At 45.7% G+C, this 22,697-nt stretch overlaps 1 protein-coding gene across 1 annotated transcript in view; it reads right to left on the bottom strand.

The window, feature by feature from the left end:
• The window catches only part of dlec1 (DLEC1 cilia and flagella associated protein), a 117,177-nt gene that overhangs the window by 16,470 nt on the left and 78,010 nt on the right, over window positions 1-22,697 (bottom strand). The window contains exons 31-36 of the mRNA XM_082966029.1: window positions 21,547-21,669; window positions 21,374-21,468; window positions 13,766-13,853; window positions 13,237-13,446; window positions 9,400-9,561; window positions 9,096-9,249 (exon numbers count right to left, since the gene is read on the bottom strand). Of these exons, the coding sequence (XP_082822155.1) occupies window positions 9,096-9,249; window positions 9,400-9,561; window positions 13,237-13,446; window positions 13,766-13,853; window positions 21,374-21,468; window positions 21,547-21,669 (832 nt within the window). The remainder of the gene's footprint in view (window positions 1-9,095; window positions 9,250-9,399; window positions 9,562-13,236; window positions 13,447-13,765; window positions 13,854-21,373; window positions 21,469-21,546; window positions 21,670-22,697) is intronic.

A 22,697-nucleotide genomic window follows, 5' to 3' on the forward strand; every position in this document is an offset into this window, starting at 1 on the left:
TGCTTCATCCATCCTGCTCTGTGTTTCATCTATCCTGCTCTGTGTTTCAGCCATCCTGCTCTGTGCTTCATCCATCCTGCTCTGTGCTTCATCCATCCTGCTCTGTGCTTCATCCATCCTGCTCTGTGCTTCATCCATCCTGCTCTGTCTTTCACTCATCCTGCTCTGTCCTTCATCCATCCTGCTCTGTGCTTCATCCATCCTGCTCTGTCCTTCATCCATCCTGCTCTGTGCTTCATCCATCCTGCTCTGTGTTTCATCTATCCTGCTCTGTGTTTCAGCCATCCTGCTCTGTGCTTCATCCATCCTGCTCTGTGCTTCATCCATCCTGCTCCATCCATCCTGCTCTGTGCTTCATCCATCCTGCTCTGTCCTTCATCCATCCTGCTCTGTGCTTCATCCATCCTGCTCTGTGCTTCATCCATCCTGCTCTGTGCTTCATCCATCCTGCTCTGTGCTTCATCCATCCTGCTCTGTGCTTCATCCATCCTGCTCTGTGCTTCATCCATCCTGCTCTGTGCTTCATCCATCCTGCTCTGTCCTTCATCCATCCTGCTCTGTCCTTCATTCATCCTGCTCTGTGCTTCATCCATCCTGCTCTGTCCTTCATCCATCCTGCTCTGTGTTTCATCCATCCTGCTCTGTGCTTCATCCATCCTGCTCTGTCCTTCACACATCCTGCTCTGTCCTTCATCCATCCTGCTCTGTGCTTCATCCATCCTGCTCTGTCCTTCATCTATCCTGCTCTGTGCTTCATCCATCCTGCTCTGTGTTTCATCTATCCTGCTCTGTGTTTCAGCCATCCTGCTCTGTGCTTCATCCATCCTGCTCTGTGCTTCATCCATCCTGCTCCATCCATCCTGCTCTGTGCTTCATCCAACCTGCTCTGTCCTTCATCCATCCTGCTCTGTGCTTCATCCATCCTGCTCTGTGCTTCATCCATCCTGCTCTGTGCTTCATCCATCCTGCTCTGTGCTTCATCCATCCTGCTCTGTGCTTCATCCATCCTGCTCTGTGCTTCATTCATCCTGCTCTGTTCTTCATCTATCCTGCTCTGTGCTTCATCCATCCTGCTCTGTGCTTCATCCATCCTGCTCTGTCCTTCATCCATCCTGCTCTGTCCTTCATTCATCCTGCTCTGTGCTTCATCCATCCTGCTCTGTCCTTCATCCATCCTGCTCTGTGTTTCATCCATCCTGCTCTGTGCTTCATCCATCCTGCTCTGTCCTTCATCCATCCTGCTCTGTGCTTCATTTCTGTGATGTCTATATAGAACAAAATCAGGCTGCTGTTGAGAGTTCTTACATTTCTTAAAGGCCTTATTCCTTGCTTGGATAGATTCTAGAATCTCATGATTAAACCTAGACTAGATCTGTGCTTTACCCTGACCCGTCCAATGGGAGCCATCACATTGGACGGAAACATGAATTACCACAGATAACACTGCTACTCCTACTGCTCTCTCCTCGTCTGCCCACGTGTTCTCGCATACCCCGAGAGCATCTGGCCAGCGGGGTGGTGGCACTGGAATCCTCATCTCTCCCAAGTGGACTTTCTCTCTTTCTCCCCTGACCCATCTGTCTATCGCCTCCTTTGAATTCCATGCTGTCACAGTTACCAGCCCTTTCAAGCTTAATATCCTTATCATTTATCGCCCTCCAGGTTCCCTTGGAGAGTTCATCAATGAGCTTGACGCCTTGATAAGTTCCTTTCCTGAGGATGGCTCACCTCTCACAGTTCTGGGTGACTTTAACCTCCCCACGTCTACCTTTGACTCATTCCTCTCTGCCTCCTTCTTTCCACTCCTCTCCTCTTTTGACCTCACCCTCTCACCTTCCCCCCCTACTCACAAGGCAGGCAATATGCTTGACCTCATCTTTACTAGATGCTGTTCTTCCACTAATCTCATTGCAACTCCCCTCCAAGTCTCCGACCACTACCTTGTATCCTTTTCCCTCTCGCTCTCATCCAACACTTCTCACTCTGCCCCTACTCGGATGGTATTGCGCCGTCCCAACCTTCGCTCTCTCTCTCCCGCTACTCTCTCCTCTTCCATCCTATCATCTCTTCCCTCTGCTCAAACCTTCTCCAACCTATCTCCTGATTCTGCCTCCTCAACCCTCCTCTCCTCCCTTTCTGCATCCTTTGACTCTCTATGTCCCCTATCCTCCAGGCCGGCTCGGTCCTCCCCTCCTGCTCCGTGGCTCGACGACTCATTGAGAGCTCACAGAACAGGGCTCCGGGCAGCCAAGCAGAAATGGAGGAAAACTAGCCTCCCTTCGGACCTGGCATCCTTTCACTCCCTCCTCTCTACATTTTCCTCTTCTGTTTCTGCTGCTAAAGCCACTTTCTACCACTCTAAATTCCAAGCATCTGCCTCTAACCCTAGGAAGCTCTTTGCCACCTTCTCCTCCCTCCTGAATCCTCCTCCCCCCCTCCTCCCTCTCTGCGGATGACTTCGTCAACCATTTTGAAAAGAAGGTCGACGACATCCGATCCTCGTTTGTCAAGTCAAACGACACCGCTGGTCCTGCTCACACTGCCCTACCCTGTGCTTTGACCTCTTTCTCCCCTCTCTCTCCAGATGAAATCTCGCGTCTTGTGACGGCCGGCCGCCCAACAACCTGCCCGCTTGACCCTATCCCCTCCTCTCTTCTCCAGACCATTTCCGGAGACCTTCTCCCTTACCTCACCTCGCTCATCAACTCATCCTTGACCGCTGGCTACGTCCCTTCCATCTTCAAGAGAGCGAGAGTTGCACCCCTTCTGAAAAAACCTACACTCGATCCCTCCGAAGTCAACAACTACAGACCAGTATCCCTTCTTTCTTTTCTCTCCAAAACTCTTGAGCATGCCGTCCTTGGCCAGCTCTCCTGCTATCTCTCTCAGAATGTCCTTCTTGATCCAAATCAGTCAGGTTTCAAGACTGGTCACTCAACTAAGACTGCTCTTCTCTGTGTCACGGAGGCTCTCCGCACTGCTAAAGCTAACTCTCTCTCCTCTGCTCTCATCCTTCTAGACCTATCTGCTGCCTTTGATACTGTGAACCACCAGATCCTCCTCTCCACCCTCTCCGAGTTGGGCATCTCCGGCGCGGCCCACGCTTGGATTGCGTCCTACCTGACAGGTCGCTCCTACCAGGTGGCGTGGCGAGAATCTGTCTCCGCACCACGTGCTCTCACCACTGGTGTCCCCCAGGGCTCTGTTCTAGGCCCTCTCCTATTCTCGCTATACACCAAGTCACTTGGCTCTGTCATATCCTCACATGGTCTCTCCTATCATTGCTATGCAGACGACACACAATTAATCTTCTCCTTTCCCCCTTCTGATAACCAGGTGGCGAATCGCATCTCTGCATGTCTGGCAGACATATCAGTGTGGATGACGGATCACCACCTCAAGCTGAACCTCGGCAAGACGGAGCTGCTTTTCCTCCCGGGGAAGGACTGCCCGTTCCATGATCTCGCCATCACGGTTGACAACTCCATTGTGTCCTCCGCCCAGAGTGCTAAGAACCTTGGCATGACCCTGGACAACACCCTGTCGTTCTCCACTAACATCAAGGCGGTGACCCGATCCTGTAGGTTCATGCTCTACAACATTCGCAGAGTACAACCCTGCCTCACACAGGAAGCGGCGCAGGTCCTAATCCAGGCACTTGTCATCTCCCGTCTGGATTACTGCAACTCGCTGTTGGCTGGGCTCCCTGCCTGTGCCATTAAACCCCTACAACTCATCCAGAACGCCGCAGCCCGTCTGGTTTTCAACCTTCCCAAGTTCTCTCACGTCACCCCACTCCTCCGCTCTCTCCACTGGCTTCAGGTTGAAGCTCGCATCCGCTACAAGACCATGGTGCTTGCCTACGGAGCCGTGAGAGGAACGGCACCTCCGTACCTTCAGGCTCTGATCAGTCCCTACACCCAAACGAGGGCACTGCGCTCATCCACCGCTGGCCTGCTGGCCCCCCTACCTCTGAGGAAGCACAGTTCCCGCTCAGCCCAGTCAAAACTGTTCGCTGCTCTGGCACCCCTATGGTGGAACAAGCTCCCTCACGACGCCAGGACAGCGGAGTCAATCACCACCTTCCGGAGACACCTGAAACCCCACCTCTTTAAGGAATACCTAGGATAGGATAAAGTAATCCTTCTAATCCCCCCCCTAAAAGATTTAGATGCACTATTGTAAAGTGGTTGTTCCACTGGATATCATAAGGTGAATGCACCAATTTGTAAGTCGCTCTGGATAAGAGCGTCTACTAAATGACTTAAATGTAAAAATTCACCACATCAAGGAATCTACATTTAAACGCTTCCCAGGCACTTTCAATTTTACCTACTTGCTCCCTAAACATTTCACCACAGTATTTTTTGAGTCCTCTGACTCTTAACAGTTTTGTGAAACTTACATATATTTTTTAAAACCCTCCTTATGCTAAATGTAATAAAATGATCACTGATTCCATAGACTATTACTCCACTCTGCGATATTTGGGATTTATCAGACACCAGTATTAGGTCAATCGAACTTTGCAATGTTTCACATACCCTGGTGGGATCTTTTATCATTTGGGTCAGAGAAAGTGATCTACAGAAATGCATAAATGCATTGTGGGTTGGCCTGTCCTTTCTGCAGACATCAGTATTGAAATCCACTAACAAAATGATTTCCTTCAACAGGGAATCATTACAGTTTGACAACACAATTTCAAGACCTTCATAGAATGCATTCTGATTGGGTGGCCTGTAACACACCCCCAACAAAATCGGCTTGGTTTTAGGAAGGCAGATATCCAGCCAAACAATCGCCAGATCATTGCTTAAATCCTATCTGATGTTATAAGCAATATTCGATCTTACAAAGGCACATACCCCCCCACGCTTCCGATTCCGATCCTTCCTGAGAACAGAGTAATTGCCTATCTCCATATCTGAGACCCACACAGATGAATCCAACCATGTCACAGTAATTCACAAGACACCTCTGATTTGAACCAACAGGTGTATCTCATCGATCTTCGGTAGTAGGCTTTGGACGTTTAAGAGCACAAAATGTAAACCTTTCTTCCCAAAGGCCTTGCGGAATACCCAATCCACCTGTAACTCGCCTCCGCTGCACTACCATCATCCCTCTGCACTGCCATCCTCCCTCTGCACTACCATCCTCCCTCTGCACTACCATCCTCCCTCTGCACTACCATCCTCCCTCTGCACTACCATCCTCCCTCTGCACTACCATCCTCCCTCTGCACTACCATTCTGCACTACCATCCTCCCTCTGCACTACCACCCTCCCTCTGCACTACCATCCTCCCTCTGCACTACCATCATCCCTCTGCACTACCATCCTCCCTCTGCACTACCATCCTCCCTCTGCACTACCATCCTCCCTCTGCACTACCATCCTCCCTCTGCACTACCATTCTGCACTACCATCCTCCCTCTGCACTACCACCCTCCCTCTGCACTACCATCCTCCCTCTGCACTACCATCATCCCTCTGCACTACCATGCTGCACTACCATCCTCCCTCTGCACTACCATCCTCCCTCCGCACTACCATGCTGCACTACCATCCTCCCTCTGCACTACCATCATCCCTCTGCACTACCATCCTCCCTCTGCACTACCATGCTGCCCTACCATCCTCCAACTGCACTACCATGCTGCACTACCATCCTCCCTCTGCACTACCATGCTGCACTAGCATCCTCCCTCTGCACTACCATGCTGCACTACCATCCTCCCTTTGCACTACCATCCTCCCTCTGCACTACCATGCTGCACTACCATCCTCCCTCTGCACTACCATGCTGCACTACCATCCTTCCTCTGCACTACCATCCTCCCTCTGCACTACCATGCTGCACTACCATCCTCCCTCTGCACTACCATGCTGCACTACCATCCTTCCTCTGCACTAACATCCTCCCTATGCACTACCATCCTCCCTCTGCACTACCATCCTCCCTCTGCACTACCATGCTGCACTACCGTCCTCCCTCTGCACTACCATGCTGCACTACCATCCTCCCTCTGCACTACCATGCTGCACTACCATCCTCTCTCTGCACTACCATGCTGCACTACCAGATCTGTGCCTCGACACAATCCTGTCTCTGAGCTCTACGGACAATTCCTTTGACCTCATGGCTTGGTTTTTGCTCTGACATGTACTGTCAACTGTGGGACCTTATATAGACAGGTGTGTGCCTTTCCAAATCATGTCCAATCAATTGAATTTACCACAAGTGTACTCCAATCAAGTTGTAGAAACATCTCAAGGATGATCGATGGAAACAGGATTCACCTGAGCTCAATTCCGAGTCTCATAGCAAAATGAATACTTATGTAAATAAGGTATTTCTGTTGTTGTTTTTAATAAATGTGCAAAAATATCTTAAACCTGTTTTTGCATTGTCATTATGGGGTAAAAAAGTATTTAATCCATTTTAGAATTAGGCTGTAACGTAACAAAATGTGGAAAAAGTGAAGGGGTCTGAATACTTCCTGAATATACTTTAATTGTGTGTGGGGTACAGAGAGTGTAGTTATTAAAAACCACTATTATTGATCACGGAATGAGTCCATGCAACTTATTATACGTTTTGTTAAGCACATTTTTACTCCTGAACTTATTTAGGTTTGTCATAACTTACCAAGACATTTCAACTTTTAATTTTATATTAATTTCAAAAACATTCTACAAACACAATTCCTCTTTGATATTATGGGGTATAGCGTGTAGATAAGTGACGCAAAATCTCAATTGAATACATTTTAAATTCAGGCTGTTACACAGCAAAATGTGAAACAATTCAAGGTTTGTGAAAGCTTTCTAAAGGCACTGTAGCTAGGCGATGAGGTAACATGACTGAACCAAGTAATAACAAATAGTTAACGCCCCCAAAATAAAAGACCTGGTTGCATATGGAACGCTTGTTACCAGTCCAGATACATCATCCCTGGTTAACTAGCAGAACTCTAGTACCTACAGAACTATGGTTACCTATGAGAGCTCTAGTACCTACAGAACCATGGTTACCTATGAGAGCTCTAGTACCAACAGAACCATGGTTACCTATGAGAGCTCTAGTACCTACAGAACCATGGTTACCTATGAGAGCTCTAGTAACTACAGAACCATGGTTACCTATGAGAGCTCTAGTAACTACAGAACCATGGTTACCTATGAGAGCTCTAGTAACTACAGAACCATGGTTACCTATGAGAGCTCTAGTAACTACAGAACCATGGTTACCTATGAGTGCTCTAGTAACTACAGAACCATGGTTACCTATGAGAGCTCTAGTACCTACAGAACCATGGTTACCTATGAGAGCTCTAGTAACTACAGAACCATGGTTACCTATGAGAGCTCTAGTAACTACAGAACCATGGTTACCTATGAGAGCTCTAGTAACTACAGAACCATGGTTACCTATGAGAGTTCTAGTAACTACAGAACCATGGTTACCTATGAGAGCTCTAGTAACTACAGAACCATGGTTACCTATGAGTGCTCTAGTAACTACAGAACCATGGTTACCTATGAGAGTTCTAGTAACTACAGAACCATGGTTACCTATGAGAGCTCTAGTAACTACAGAACCATGGTTACCTATGAGAGCTCTAGTAACTACAGAACCATGGTTACCTATGAGAGCTCTAGTACCTACAGAACCATGGTTACCTATGAGAGCTCTAGTAACTACAGAACCATGGTTACCTATGAGAGCTCTAGTACCTACAGAACCATGGTTACCTATGAGAGCTCTAGTACCTACAGAATCATGGTTACCTATGAGAGCTCTAGTAACTACAGAACCATGGTTACCTATGAGAGCTCTAGTAACTACAGAACCATGTTTACCTATGAAAGCTCTAGTAACTACAGAACCATGGTTACCTATGAGAGCTCTAGTAACTACAGAACCATGGTTACCTATGAGAGCTCTAGTAACTACAGAACCATGGTTACCTATGAGAGCTCTAGTAACTACAGAACCATGGTTACCTATGAGAGCTCTAGTAACTACAGAACCATGGTTACCTATGAGAGCTCTAGTAACTACAGAACCATGGTTACCTATGAGAGCTCTAGTAGCTACAGAACCATGGTTACCTATGAGAGCTCTAGTAACTACAGAACCATGGTTACCTATGAGAGCTCTCCAGTAGCTACAGAACCATGGTTACCTATGAGAGCTCTAGTAACTACAGAACCATGGTTACCTATGAGAGCTCTAGTACCTACAGAACCATGGTTACCTATGAGAGCTCTAGTACCTACAGAACCATGGTTACCTATGAGAGCTCTAGTAACTACAGAACCATGGTTACCTATGAGAGCTCTAGTAACTACAGAACCATGGTTACCTATGAGAGCTCTAGTACCTACAGAACCATGGTTACCTATGAGAGCTCTAGTAACTACAGAACCATGGTTACCTATGAGAGCTCTAGTAACTACAGAACCATGGTTACCTATGAGAGCTCTAGTAACTACAGAACCATGGTTACCTATGAGTGCTCTAGTACCTACAGAACCATGGTTACCTATGAGAGCTCTAGTACCTACAGAACCATGGTTACCTATGAGTGCTCTAGTAACTACAGAACCATGGTTACCTATGAGAGCTCTAGTACCTACAGAACCATGGTTACCTATGAGAGCTCTAGTACCTACAGAACCATGGTTACCTATGAGTGCTCTAGTAACTACAGAACCATGGTTACCTATGAGTGCTCTAGTAACTACAGAACCATGGTTACCTATGAGTGCTCTAGTAACTACAGAACCATGGTTACCTATGAGAGTTCTAGTAACTACAGAACCATGGTTACCTATGAGAGCTCTAGTAACTACAGAACCATGGTTACCTATGAGAGCTCTAGTAACTACAGAACCATGGTTACCTATGAGAGTTCTAGTAACTACAGAACCATGGTTACCTATGAGAGCTCTAGTAACTACAGAACCATGGTTACCTATGAGAGCTCTAGTAACTACAGAACCATGGTTACCTATGAGAGCTCTAGTAACTACAGAACCATGGTTACCTATTAGAGCTCTAGTAACTATAGAACCATGGTTACCTATGAGAGCTCTCCAGTAGCTAGAGGAGCCTCCTCGGTTGGAAAGATGGACCTCCTTGACCAGGGTCTGACCCACGTAGCAGGTACCGAAGTCCAGACTGTCACAGGACAGACTTATAGTGGGCAGGGACAGGTGGGCACAGAGTGGCACGGTCTGCGGACAGGAGACGTTTAAGGACAGAACAGGGCAGGAGTACAGACAGTTAGCACACCATGTACTCTGAACCAAAACATGTATGGATGACTACTGTTAAATCAGAACGACTGTAAATATCTCTTACTATCACTATGAAGGATCTGTTACCTGCAGACTGTTGTTGTTGTAATGCACTGACAGGGTCTGCCGGAACCTCAGCTTCCTCTCTCCACTCTCATTGGTAACCAGAGACACGCTGGGCGGGACTTCCTCTGCAGACTGCCTCAGATAGGCCAGCATGGATAGAGAGCTGTGGAACGCCACCTTCACCTGCCAACCCCAGGAGGAACGGATATTGGAAGTCCCAATGTAGAATCTCTATATGTACATGCAATATGTCCACAGAGTTTATGCTGATATAGTTTACACTGATACAGTTTATACTGATATAGTTTACACTGATATAGTTTACACTGATATAGTTTACAATGATATAGTTTATACTGATATAGTTTATACTGATATAGTTTACGCTGGTATAGTTTACAATGATATAGTTTACAATGATATAGTTTACGCTGATATAGTTTACACTGATATAGTTTACAATGATATAGTTTAAACTGATACAGTTTACACTGATACAATTTACACTGATATAGTTTACACTGATACAGTTTATACTGATATAGTTTACACTGATACAGTTTACACTGATATAGTTTATATTGATATAGTTTATATTGATATAGTTTACACTGATACAGTTCACACTGATACAGTTTATACTGCACAGCACCTTGATTAAGTCAAAAATGGAACTGTTATTCTGCACAGCACCTATTGTTAGGTATCTATCTACTGATGTGTTCTGGTGTATTGTTAGGTATCTACTGATGTGTTCTGTTGTATTGTTAGGTATCTATCTACTGATGTGTTCTGGTGTATTGTTAGGTATCTATCTACTGATGTGTTCTGGTGTATTGTTAGGTATCTATCTACTGATGTGTTCTGGTGTATTGTTAGGTATCTATCTACTGATGTGTTCTGGTGTATTGTTAGGTATCTATCTACTGATGTGTTCTGGTGTATTGTTAGGTATCTATCTACTGATGTGTTCTGGTGTATTGTTAGGTATCTATCTACTGATGTGTTCTGGTGTATTGTTAGGTATCTATCTACTGATGTGTTCTGGTGTATTGTTAGGTATCTATCTACTGATGTGTTCTGGTGTATTGTTAGGTATCTATCTACTGATGTGTTCTGGTGTATTGTTAGGTATCTATCTACTGATGTGTTCTGGTGTATTGTTAGGTATCTACTGATGTGTTCTGGTGTATTGTTAGGTATCTACTACTGATGTGTTCTGGTGTATTGTTAGGTATCTACTGATGTGTTCTGGTGTATTGTTAGGTATCTATCTACTGATGTGTTCTGGTGTATTGTTAGGTATCTACTGATGTGTTCTGGTGTATTGTTAGGTATCTATCTACTGATGTGTTCTGGTGTATTGTTAGGTATCTACTGATGTGTTCTGGTGTATTGTTAGGTATCTATCTACTGATGTGTTCTGGTGTATTGTTAGGTATCTATCTACTGATGTGTTCTGGTGTATTGTTAGGTATCTATCTACTGATGTGTTCTGGTGTATTGTTAGGTATCTATCTACTGATGTGTTCTGGTGTATTGTTAGGTATCTATCTACTGATGTGTTCTGGTGTATTGTTAGGTATCTATCTACTGATGTGTTCTGGTGTATTGTTAGGTATCTATCTACTGATGTGTTCTGGTGTATTGTTAGGTATCTATCTACTGATGTGTTCTGGTGTATTGTTAGGTATCTACTGATGTGTTCTGGTGTATTGTTAGGTATCTATCTACTGATGTGTTCTGGTGTATTGTTAGGTATCTATCTACTGATGTGTTCTGTTGTATTGTTAGGTATCTATCTACTGATGTGTTCTGGTGTATTGTTAGGTATCTATCTACTGATGTGTTCTGGTGTATTGTTAGGTATCTATCTACTGATGTGTTCTGGTGTATTGTTAGGTATCTATCTACTGATGTGTTCTGGTGTATTGTTAGGTATCTATCTACTGATGTGTTCTGGTGTATTGTTAGGTATCTATCTACTGATGTGTTCTGGTGTATTGTTAGGTATCTACTGATGTGTTCTGGTGTATTGTTAGGTATCTATCTACTGATGTGTTCTGTTGTATTGTTAGGTATCTATCTACTGATGTGTTCTGGTGTATTGTTAGGTATCTACTGATGTGTTCTGGTGTATTGTTAGGTATCTACTGATGTGTTCTGGTGTATTGTTAGGTATCTATCTACTGATGTGTTCTGGTGTATTGTTAGGTATCTACTGATGTGTTCTGGTGTATTGTTAGGTATCTACTGATGTGTTCTGGTGTATTGTTAGGTATCTGCTGATGTGTTCTGGTGTATTGTTAGGTATCTACTGATGTGTTCTGGTGTATTGTTAGGTATCTATCTACTGATGTGTTCTGGTGTATTGTTAGGTATCTATCTACTGATGTGTTCTGGTGTATTGTTAGGTATCTATCTACTGATGTGTTCTGGTGTATTGTTAGGTATCTATCTACTGATGTGTTCTGGTGTATTGTTAGGTATCTACTGATGTGTTCTGGTGTATTGTTAGGTATCTATCTACTGATGTGTTCTGGTGTATTGTTAGGTATCTATCTACTGATGTGTTCTGGTGTATTGTTAGGTATCTATCTACTGATGTGTTCTGGTGTATTGTTAGGTATCTATCTACTGATGTGTTCTGGTGTATTGTTAGGTATCTATCTACTGATGTGTTCTGGTGTATTGTTAGGTATCTATCTACTGATGTGTTCTGGTGTATTGTTAGGTATCTATCTACTGATGTGTTCTGGTGTATTGTTAGGTATCTATCTACTGATGTGTTCTGGTGTATTGTTAGGTATCTATCTACTGATGTGTTCTGGTGTATTGTTAGGTATCTATCTACTGATGTGTTCTGGTGTATTGTTAGGTATCTACTGATGTGTTCTGGTGTATTGTTAGGTATCTACTGATGTGTTCTGGTGTATTGTTAGGTATCTACTGATGTGTTCTGGTGTATTGTTAGGTATCTATCTACTGATGTGTTCTGGTGTATTGTTAGGTATCTATCTACTGATGTGTTCTGGTGTATTGTTAGGTATCTATCTACTGATGTGTTCTGGTGTATTGTTAGGTATCTATCTACTGATGTGTTCTGGTGTATTGTTAGGTATCTACTGATGTGTTCTGGTGTATTGTTAGGTATCTATCTACTGATGTGTTCTGGTGTATTGTTAGGTATCTATCTACTGATGTGTTCTGGTGTATTGTTAGGTATCTACTGATGTGTTCTGGTGTATTGTTAGGTATCTATCTACTGATGTGTTCTGGTGTATTGTTAGGTATCTATCTACTGATGTGTTCTGGTGTATTGTTAGGTATCTATCTACTGATGTGTTCTGGTGTATTGTTAGGTATCTACTGATGTGTTCTGGTGCATTGTTAGGTATCTACTGATGTGTTCTGGTGTATTGTTAGGTATCTACTGATGTGTTCTGGTGTATTGTTAGGTATCTACTGATGTGTTCTGGTGTATTGTTAGGTATCTACTGATGTGTTCTGGTGTATTGTTAGGTATCTACTGATGTGTTCTGTTGTATTGTTAGGTATCCATCTACTGATGTGTTCTGTTGTATTGTTAGGTATCTATCTACTGATGTGTTCTGGTGTATTGTTAAGTATCTACTGATGTGTTCTGGTGTATTGTTAGGTATCTATCTACTGATGTGTTCTGGTGTATTGTTAAGTATCTATCTACTGATGTGTTCTGGTGTATTGTTAGGTATCTATCTACTGATGTGTTCTGGTGTATTGTTAGGTATCTATCTACTGATGTGTTCTGGTGTATTGTTAGGTATCTATCTACTGATGTGTTCTGGTGTATTGTTAGGTTCCTATGTACTAACCTACCTGCTTGTTGTGTCGTGGCTGCAGCAGCAGTAGCTGGTTCTCCCCAGGTGGGAGGCTGTGGGAAGAGCAGCCGGCTGTCCCGGCACCACCTCCAGGCTGTGGCTGCAGCACAGAAAAGGGAGGCTGGGTGCTCAGCCTGAAACTCAGAGGCATCTCTGTGCTGTTCTTCAACTGGAACGTTCGTGTGATGGAACACTTCCTCTGTACCATCTGAGAAAACACAACACGGCAGAGAAGTTACCCAATGACAAAATATGTGCCGATAAATGGAAGAAATACAGCATTGCAGACAGAAAAATGTCCAGTGATTAAAAAAAATATTTTACTGTTGAAAAGCAACATCAAGTACAAACACAGTAAAGTACAAAAAAACACTATTTTACACCCCAATTTATTTATTTTTTACCCTTTAGTGTGTGTCCTTTACTGGATTTATACTTGGGATATCACTTTCCAACAGTAAAAGTTCAAAACCCCCTGGAGGACATATTTAAATATGTAGGTGGTTTGGCCGGTGTCTCAGACCCACCTCATTGTGTGGCTCGCCCTGTATTAAATCACTGGCCACAGCACAGAACTCCAGACACTCCTCTTCCTCCTCCATCTGCACTGACAGGCTAAAGAGAACAACACAGCAAGTCACTGACAGCATAAAGAGAACAACACAGCAAGTCACTGACAGGCTATGAGGGAGTCAGAGGAACACACAGCAAGTTGCTGACAGGCTAAATTAATGAACACAGACAGTAAATCACTGACAGGCTATGAGGGAGTCAGAGGAACACACAGCAAGTTGCTGACAGGCTAAAGACATGAACACAGACAGTAAATCACTGACAGGCTAAAGACATGAACACAGACAGTAAGTCTCTGACAGTGTCTTCACCTACATTTTCAACCTCTCCCTGTCCGAGTCTGTAATACAGACCCGTAGCACTCACGTCTGTAGCCATGAAGTGCTTTGAAGGGTTGGTAATGGCTCACATCAACACCATTATCCCAGAAACCCTAGACCCACTCCAATTTGCAAACTGCAACAACGGATCCACAGATGATCCAAATCTCTATTGCACTCCACACTGCCCTTTCCCACCTGGACAAATGGAACACCTATGTGAGAATGCTATTCATTGACTACAGCTCAGCGTTCAACACCATACTGCCCTCAAAGCTCATCAATAAGCTAAGGACCCTGGGACTAAACACCTCCCTCTGCTACTGGATCCTGTACTTCCTGACGGTCCGCCCCCAGGTGGTAAGGGTAGGCAACAACACATCTGCCACGCTGCTCCTCAACACAGGAGCTCCTCAGGGGTGCGTGCTCAGCCCCCTCCTGTACTCCCTGTTCACTCATGACTGCACGGCCAGGCACGACTCCAACACCATCATTAAGTTTGCAGATGACACAAAAGTGGTAGGCCTGATCACCGACAACAACGAGACAGCCTATAGGGAGGAGGTCAGAAACCTGGCCGTGTGGTGCCAGGACATCAACCTCTCCCTCAACGCGATCAAGACAAAGGAGATAATTGTGGACTACAGGAAAAGAAGGATCGAGCACGCCCCCATTCTCATCGACGGGGCTGCAGTGGAGCAGGTTGAGAGCTTCAAGTTCCTTAGTGTCCACATCACTAACAAACTAACATGGTCCAAGCACACCAAGACAGTCGTGAAGAGGGCACGACAAAACCTATTCTCCCTCAGGAGACTGAAAAGATTTGGCATGGGTCCTCAGATCCTCAAAAGTTTCTACAGCTGTACCATCGAGAGCATCCTGACCGGTTGTATCACTGCCTGGTATGGCAACTGCTCGGCCTCGGACCACAAGGCACTACAGAGGGTAGTGCGTACGGCCCAGTACATCACTGGGGCCAAGCTTCCTGCCATCCAGGACCTCTATTCCAGGCGGTGTCAGAGGAAGGCCCTAAAAATTGTCAAAGACTCCAACCACCCTAGTCATAGACTGTTCTATCTGCTACCACATGGCAAGCAGAACCTGGCTGTTCTATCTGCTACCAAGCGGAACCTAGCTGTTCTATCTGCTACCACATGGCAAGCAGAACCTAGCTGTTCTATCTGCTACCAAGCGGAACCTAGCTGTTCTATCTGCTACCACATGGCAAGCAGAACCTAGCTGTTCTATCTGCTACCAAGCGGAACCTAGCTGTTCTATCTGCTACCAAGCAGAACCTAGCTGTTCTAACTGCTACCATATGGCAAGCGGAACCTAGCTGTTCTATCTGCTACCATATGGCAAGCAGAACCTAGCTGTTCTATCTGCTACCAAGCGGAACCTAGCTGTTCTATCTGCTACCAAGCAGAACCTAGCTGTTCTATCTGCTACCAAGCAGAACCTAGCTGTTCTATCTGCTACCAAGCAGAACCTAGCTGTTCTGCTAAACATTGGGGAAGTTTTCCCGGACGCCGATTAAGCTGTTGGGGCTAGGGGGCGTCCCACCTAGCCCATAGAAGTTAAGCCAAGTCCTGGAATAAAAACCAAGCTCAATGGAGAATCTCCATGGAAAGAACAGTCGTGGCCAAAAGTTTTGAGAATGACACAAATATTAATTTTCACAAAGTTTGCTACTTCAGTGTCTTTAGATATTTTTGTCAGATGTTACTATGGAATACTGAAGTATAATTACAAGCATTTCATCAAGTGTCAAAGGCTTTTATTGACACTTACATCAAGTTGATGCAAAGAGTCAATATTTGCAGTGTTGACCCTTCTTTTTCAAGACCTCTGCAATCCGCCCTGGCATGCTGTCAATTAACTTCTGGGCCACATCCTGACTGATGGCAGCCCATTCTTGCATAATCAATGCTTGGAGTTTGTCAGAATTTGTGGGGTTTTGTTTGTCCACCCGCCTCTTGAGGATTGACCACAAGTTCTCAATAGGATTAAGGTCTGTGGAGTTTCCTGGCCATGGACCCAAAATATCGATGTTTTGTTCCCCGAGCAACTTAGTTATCACTTTTGCCTTATGCCAAGGTGCTCCATCATGCTGGAAAAGGCATTATTCGTCACCAAACTGTTCCTGGATGGTTGGGAGAAGTTGCTCTCGGAGGATGTGTTGGTACCATTCTTTATTCATGGCTGTGTTCTTAGGCAAAATTGTGAGTGAGCCCACTCCCTTGGCTGAGATGCAACCCCACACATGAATGGTCTCAGGATGCTTTACTGTTGGCATGACACAGGACTGATGGTAGTGCTCACCTTGTCTTCTCCGGACAAGCTTTTTTCCGGATGCCCCAAACAATCGGAAAGGGGATTCAGAGAAAATGACTTTACCCCAGTCCTCAGCAGGCCAATCCCTGTACCTTTTACAGAATATCAGTCTGTCCCTGATGTTTTTCCTGGAGAGAAGTGGCTTCTTTGCTGCCCTTCTTGACACCAGGCCATCCTCCAAAAGTATTTGCCTCACTGTGCGTGCAGATGCACTCACACCTGCCTGCTGCCATTCCTGAGCAAGCTCTGTACTGGTGGTGCCCCGATCCCGCAGCTGAATCAACTTTAGGAGACGGTCCTGGCGCTTGCTGGACTTTCTTGGGCGCCCTGAAGCCTTCTTCACAACAATTGAACCGCTCTCCTTGAAGTTCTTGATGATCCAATAAATGGTTAATTTAGGTGCAATCTTACTGGCAGCACAGCCTTGCCTGTGAAGCCCTTTTTGTGCAAAGCAATGATGACGGCACGTGTTTCCTTGCAGGTAACCATGGTTGACAGAGGAAGAACAATGATTCCAAGTACCACCCTCCTTTTGAAGCTTCCAGTCTGTTATTCGAACTCAATCAACATGACAGAGTGATCTCCAGCCTTGTCCTCATCAACACTCACACATGTGTTAACGAGAGAATCACTGACATGATGTCAGCTGGTCCTTTTGTGGCAGGGCTGAAATGCAGTTGAAATGTTTTTTGGGGGAATTCAGTTCATTTGCATGGCAAAGAGGGACTTTGCAATTAATTGCAATTCATCTGATCACTCTTCATAACATTCTGGAGTATATGCAAATTGCCATCATACAAACTGAGGCAGCAGACTTTGTGAAAATTAATATTTGTGTCATTCTCAAACATTTTGGCCACGACTGTACAGTGGCTTGCGACAATATTCACCCCCCTTGGAATTTTACCTATTTTGTTGCCTTACAACCTGGAATTAAAATAGATTTTTTGGGGGTTTGTATCATTTGATTTACACAACATGCTTACCACTTTGAAGATGCAAAATACTTTTTATTGTGAAACTGTCACGTCCTGGCCAGTATATAAGGTTAATTGTTTTGTAGTTTGGTCAGGGCGTGGCAGGGGGTATTTGTTTTATGTGGTTCGGGGTGGTGTGTTTGTGTAAAGGGTGTTTGATTTAGTATTTCCGGGTTTTGGTTTATGTTTAGTTAATTCTATGGTTAGTCTAGTGTGTGTGTTTCTATGTTTGGTTGATTGGGGTTGGGACTCTCAGTTGAAGGCAGGTGTTGTCTATCTGCCTTTGATTGAGAGTCCCATATATTAGGGTGTGTTTGTATGTGTTATTTGTGGGTGATTGTTCTGTGTGTAAGCCGTATGCTTTACCAGACTGTTTGTAGTTGTTCGTTCGTTTCGTTTTGTTATTTTGTATGTTCAGTTTTGTAGTTAATAAAAATCAAGATGAGCATTCACGTACCTGCTGCGTATTGGTCCTCCTTCACCGACAACAACTGTGACAGAATCACCCACCACCAAAGGACCAAGCAGCAGAGGAAGGAGCAGACGGAGTTCGAGTTGGACTGGCGGGAGAAATGCCTGCGCAGCGCATCTGGTCGCCGGTACGCCTCCGAGGACCAGGCTACCCAACTCCCGCTCTACGCACGGCTACCATCAGGCCCCTGCACAGCCCAGTCTGCCCTGTACGAGCACCCCGCTCGTACAGGGTTACTAGTTCCATCCAGCCAAGGCGGGTTGTGCAGGAGGTAAGATCTAGACCGACTGTGCGCCTCCATAGCCCTGGGTTTCCAGCTCCTGTCTCTCGTGCGGACCCGGAAGTGCGTCAACCCAGTCCGACTCGTCCTGTTCCCGCTCCCCGCACTAGCCTGGAGGTGCGTGTTCATAAGCTGGTATATCCGGTACCAGCACCACGCACCAGGATTATAGTGCGTCAGCCCGCCAGTCAACAGTCATCATCAGAGCTGCCCGCCAGTCAACAGTCATCATCAGAGCTGCCCGCCAGTCAACAGTCATCATCAGAGCTGCCCGCCAGTCAACAGTCATCATCAGAGCTGCCCGCCAGTCAACAGTCATCATCAGAGCTGCCCGCCAGTCAACAGTCATCATCAGAGCTGCCCGCCAGTCAACAATCATCATCAGAGCTGCCCGCCAGTCAACAGTCATCATCAGAGCTGCCCGCCAGTCAACAGTCATCATCAGAGCTGCCCGCCAGTCAACAGTCATCATCAGAGCTGCCCACCAGTCAACAGTCATCATCAGAGCTGCCCACCAGTCAACAGTCGTCAGAGCTGCCCGCCAGTCAACAGTCGTCAGAGCTGCCCGCCAGTCAACAGTCGTCTGAGCTGCCCGCCAGTCAACAGTCGCCAGAGCTGCCCGCCAGTCAACAGTCGCCAGAGAGGTCAGACTGCGCTGAACTGCCGGGGTGGCCAGACTGCCCTGAACTGCCGGAGTGGCCAGACTGCCCTGAACTGCCGGAGTGGCCAGACTGCGCTGAACTGCCGGAGTGGCCAGACTGCGCTGAACTGCCGGAGTGGCCAGACTGCGCTGAACTGCCGGAGTGGCCAGACTGCCCTGAACTGCCGGAGTGGCCAGACTGCCCTGAACTGCCGGAGTGGCCCGAGTGGCCAGACTGCCCAGACTGTCCCGAGTGGCCAGACTGCCCAGACTGTCCCGAATTGCCAGACTGCCCAGACTGTCCCGAATTGCCAGACTGCCCAGACTGTCCCGAACTGCCAGACTGTCCCGAACTGCCAGACTGCCCCCCGGCGATGCCAGAGTGGCCCGACAGCCTGGAACGGCCGGAACCAGAGCCACCTCCAGAAATAGGTGGGTTGGGGAGGGGGGGTGTTGCACAGTGCCGTCGTTGACGGCAGCCACCCTCCCTTCCCTCCCTTTAGAAAAGGGGACTTTTTGTTGGTGTTGCTTGGGGTTATTTTTTGTTAAGGTGCTTCTGGGGTAGCACCTTTAAGGGGGGGGTACTGTCACGTCCTGGCCAGTATATAAGGTTAATTGTTTTGTAGTTTGGTCAGGGGGTATTTGTTTTATGTGGTTCGGGGTGGTGTGTTTGTGTAAAGGGTGTTTGATTTAGTATTTCCGGGTTTTGGTTTATGTTTAGTTAATTCTATGGTTAGTCTGGTGTGTGTGTTTCTATGTTTGGTTAATTGGGGTTGGGACTCTCAGTTGAAGGCAGGTGTTGTCTATCTGCCTTTGATTGAGAGTCCCATATATTAGGGTGTGTTTGTATGTGTTATTTGTGGGTGATTGTTCTGTGTGTAAGCCGTATGCTTTACCAGACTGTTTGTAGTTGTTCGTTCGTTTCGTTTTGTTATTTTGTATGTTCATTTTTGTAGTTAATAAAAATCAAGATGAGCATACACGTACCTGCTGCGTATTGGTCCTCCTTCACCGACGACAACCGTGACAGAAACAAACAAGAAATAAGACAAAAAAATTGAAAACTTGAGCGTGCATAACTATTCACCCCCCCAAAGTCAATACATTGTAGAGCCACCTTTTGCAGCAAATACAGCTGCAAGTCTCTTGGGGTATGTCTCTATAAGTTTGGCACATTTCATGGCAAAACTGCTCCAGCTCCTTGGTTGGATGGGCTCTGCTGGTGTACAGCAATATTTAAATCATACCACAGATTCTCAATTGGATTGAGGTCTGGGCTTTGACTAGGCCATTCCATGACATTTAAATGTGTCCCCTTAAACCACTCGAGTGTTGCTTTAGCAGTATGCTTACGTTCATTGTCCTGCTGGAAGGTGAACCTCCATCCCAGTCTCAAGTCTCTGGAAGACTGAAACAGGTTTCCCTCAAGAATTTCCCTGTATTTAGCTCTATCCATCATTCCTTCAACTCTAACCAGTTTCCCAGTCCCTGCCGATGAAAAACATCCCCACAGTGAAGCATGGTGGTGGCAGTATCATGCTGTGGGGATGTTTTTCATGGATGGTGTTCACGGGGTGATGAGAGGTGTTGGGTTTGCTCCAGACATAGCGTTTTCCTTGATGGCCAAAAAGCTACATTTTTGTCTCATCTGACCAGAATACCTCTTCTATATGTTTGGGGAGTCTCCCACATGCCTTTTGGCGAACACCAAACATGTTTGCTTATTTTTCTCTTGAAGCAATGGCTTTTTCTGGCCACTCTTCCGTAAAGCCCAGCTCTGTAGAGTGTACGGCTTAAAGTGGTCCTATGGACAGATACTCCAATCTCCGGCTTGGAACTTTGCAGCTCCTTCAGGGTTATCTTTGGTCTCTTTGTTGCCTCTCTGATTAATGCCCTTCTTGCCTGGTCCATGAGTTTTGGTGGGCGGCCCTCTCTTGGCAGGTTTGTTGTGGTGCCATATTCTTTCCATTTTTTAATAACTGGATTTAATGGTGCTCCGTGGGATGTTCAACGTTTCTGATATTTTTTATAACCCAACCCTGATCTGTACTTCTCCACAACTTTGTCCCTGACCTGTTTGGAGAGCTCTTTGGTCTTCATGGTGCCGCTTGCTTGGTGGTGCCCCTTGCTTAGTGGTGTTGCAGACTCTGGGACCTTTCAGAACAGGTGTATATATACTGAGATCATGTGACACTTAGATTGCACACAGGTGGACTTTATTTAACTAATTATGTGACTTCTGAAGGTAATTGGTTGCACCAGATCTTATTTAGGGGCTTCATAGCAAAGGGGGTGAATACATATACACGCACCACTTTTCTGTTTTAATTTTATTTTACATTTTCAGGTTATTTTTTAAATTTTGACTTTTTTGTGTATGTCCATTACATTAAATCCCCCCAAAATCCATTTAAATTACAGGTTGTAATGCAACAAAATAGGAAAAACGCATCGGGGGATGAATACTTTTGCAAGGCGCGGCACGTTTTAGTCTTGGAAACCACCCAATTAAGCATAATGGTCAATAGTGGTTTCTTACACGGCAGGTCTGACGGAGGCCTGGAGGTCCAATCGGAGAGGTTCCAGATCCTGACCCTGAGCCCTGTGAACCTTACCCGGGATACAGGAGGACACCTGCAAAGACACACGTGAGACCAAACATAACATGGTGACAGAATCATGGCACATCAAATTTGGAAGGAACCATAATACCTTGGAGTCAAGGCTCATGAAGCCCAGACCGAAGGATACACAGGCAGCGTTAGAGGTCAGTTCTGACAGGGTCAGGGGAGTGAAGGAGACGTGGATGGTGCTGCTGCCCCCTGCTGGGACATCCTGGAATAACAACAAGGTTAAAAGACTGGTCAACATATCTGCTTACCCTTCTACTGTATACAGCACAGTTAACGTGATGGTCTCTTAAAGATGGACATACTATCTGTTGTGGGGTGATGCAGTATGGGTAGTCTGCTGTGTGTACTATCTGTTGTAGAGTGATGCAGTATGGGTAGTCTGCTGTGTGTACTATCTGTTGTAGAGTGATGCAGTATGGGTAGTCTGTTGTAGAGGGATGCAGTATGGGTATTCTGTTGTAGAGGGATGCAGTATGGGTAGTATGGGTAGTCTGCTGTATGTACTATCCAGAGATGGAAGAGGAAGAGAGACATATAGAGTCAATGAACTAAGCAGACCAGACCCAGCTGCTACCTGTTTGGTGCTTATGGGAGAGCCACTCCTTAACCCTTTACACTATGGAATGGGAAACATTGAAATGTTTGTTTCAGAAGAAATATGAAATGCATATGCATACGCATGGTAGCAATTAAAAGGGAACAGTTTGGAGTTTATGGGAAAATTATTAGACCAAATGTGAGGACACAACAGTTCACCTGACACAAGACTGAAACCAAACATTACACTGTTGATTTTATGTGCATTTTGATAACAACATTTGAAAATATTCTGGATACATTCAGTAACATGGAAAGAATATTCCTGGAAGATGTGGGGTAGGTGCAGAGTGAGAGGACTAATTGGTATCTCAAAATGACCACACCACTCCAAAGTGTGGGTTGGAGTTAGAGGACTAACTGGTATCTCCAAGTGGCCTCACCTCTCCAGACTGTGGGTTAGAGTGACAGGTGGCCTGACCTCTCCAAAGTGTGCAGTTCCTAAGTCATTTCAATGCTATTTTCTGACTCAAAGAAGGCACTAGAAGGTGCTTTTTAGAGCTCTCCAAGCTGTGCCGATGAGGAAATAGATCAAGCACACTTGTAGTGGTTTTGAACACAGCCCTGCATCCCCGCAATCAGACAATTGTTTACGCATTCCAAAAACTGGCCATTCTTTCCCCGCTGATTCCG

This window comes from Salmo salar, chromosome 19, assembly GCF_965601325.2.
Source record: "Salmo salar chromosome 19, fSalSal1, whole genome shotgun sequence".
In the NCBI taxonomy this organism is placed as follows: domain Eukaryota; kingdom Metazoa; phylum Chordata; class Actinopteri; order Salmoniformes; family Salmonidae; genus Salmo; species Salmo salar.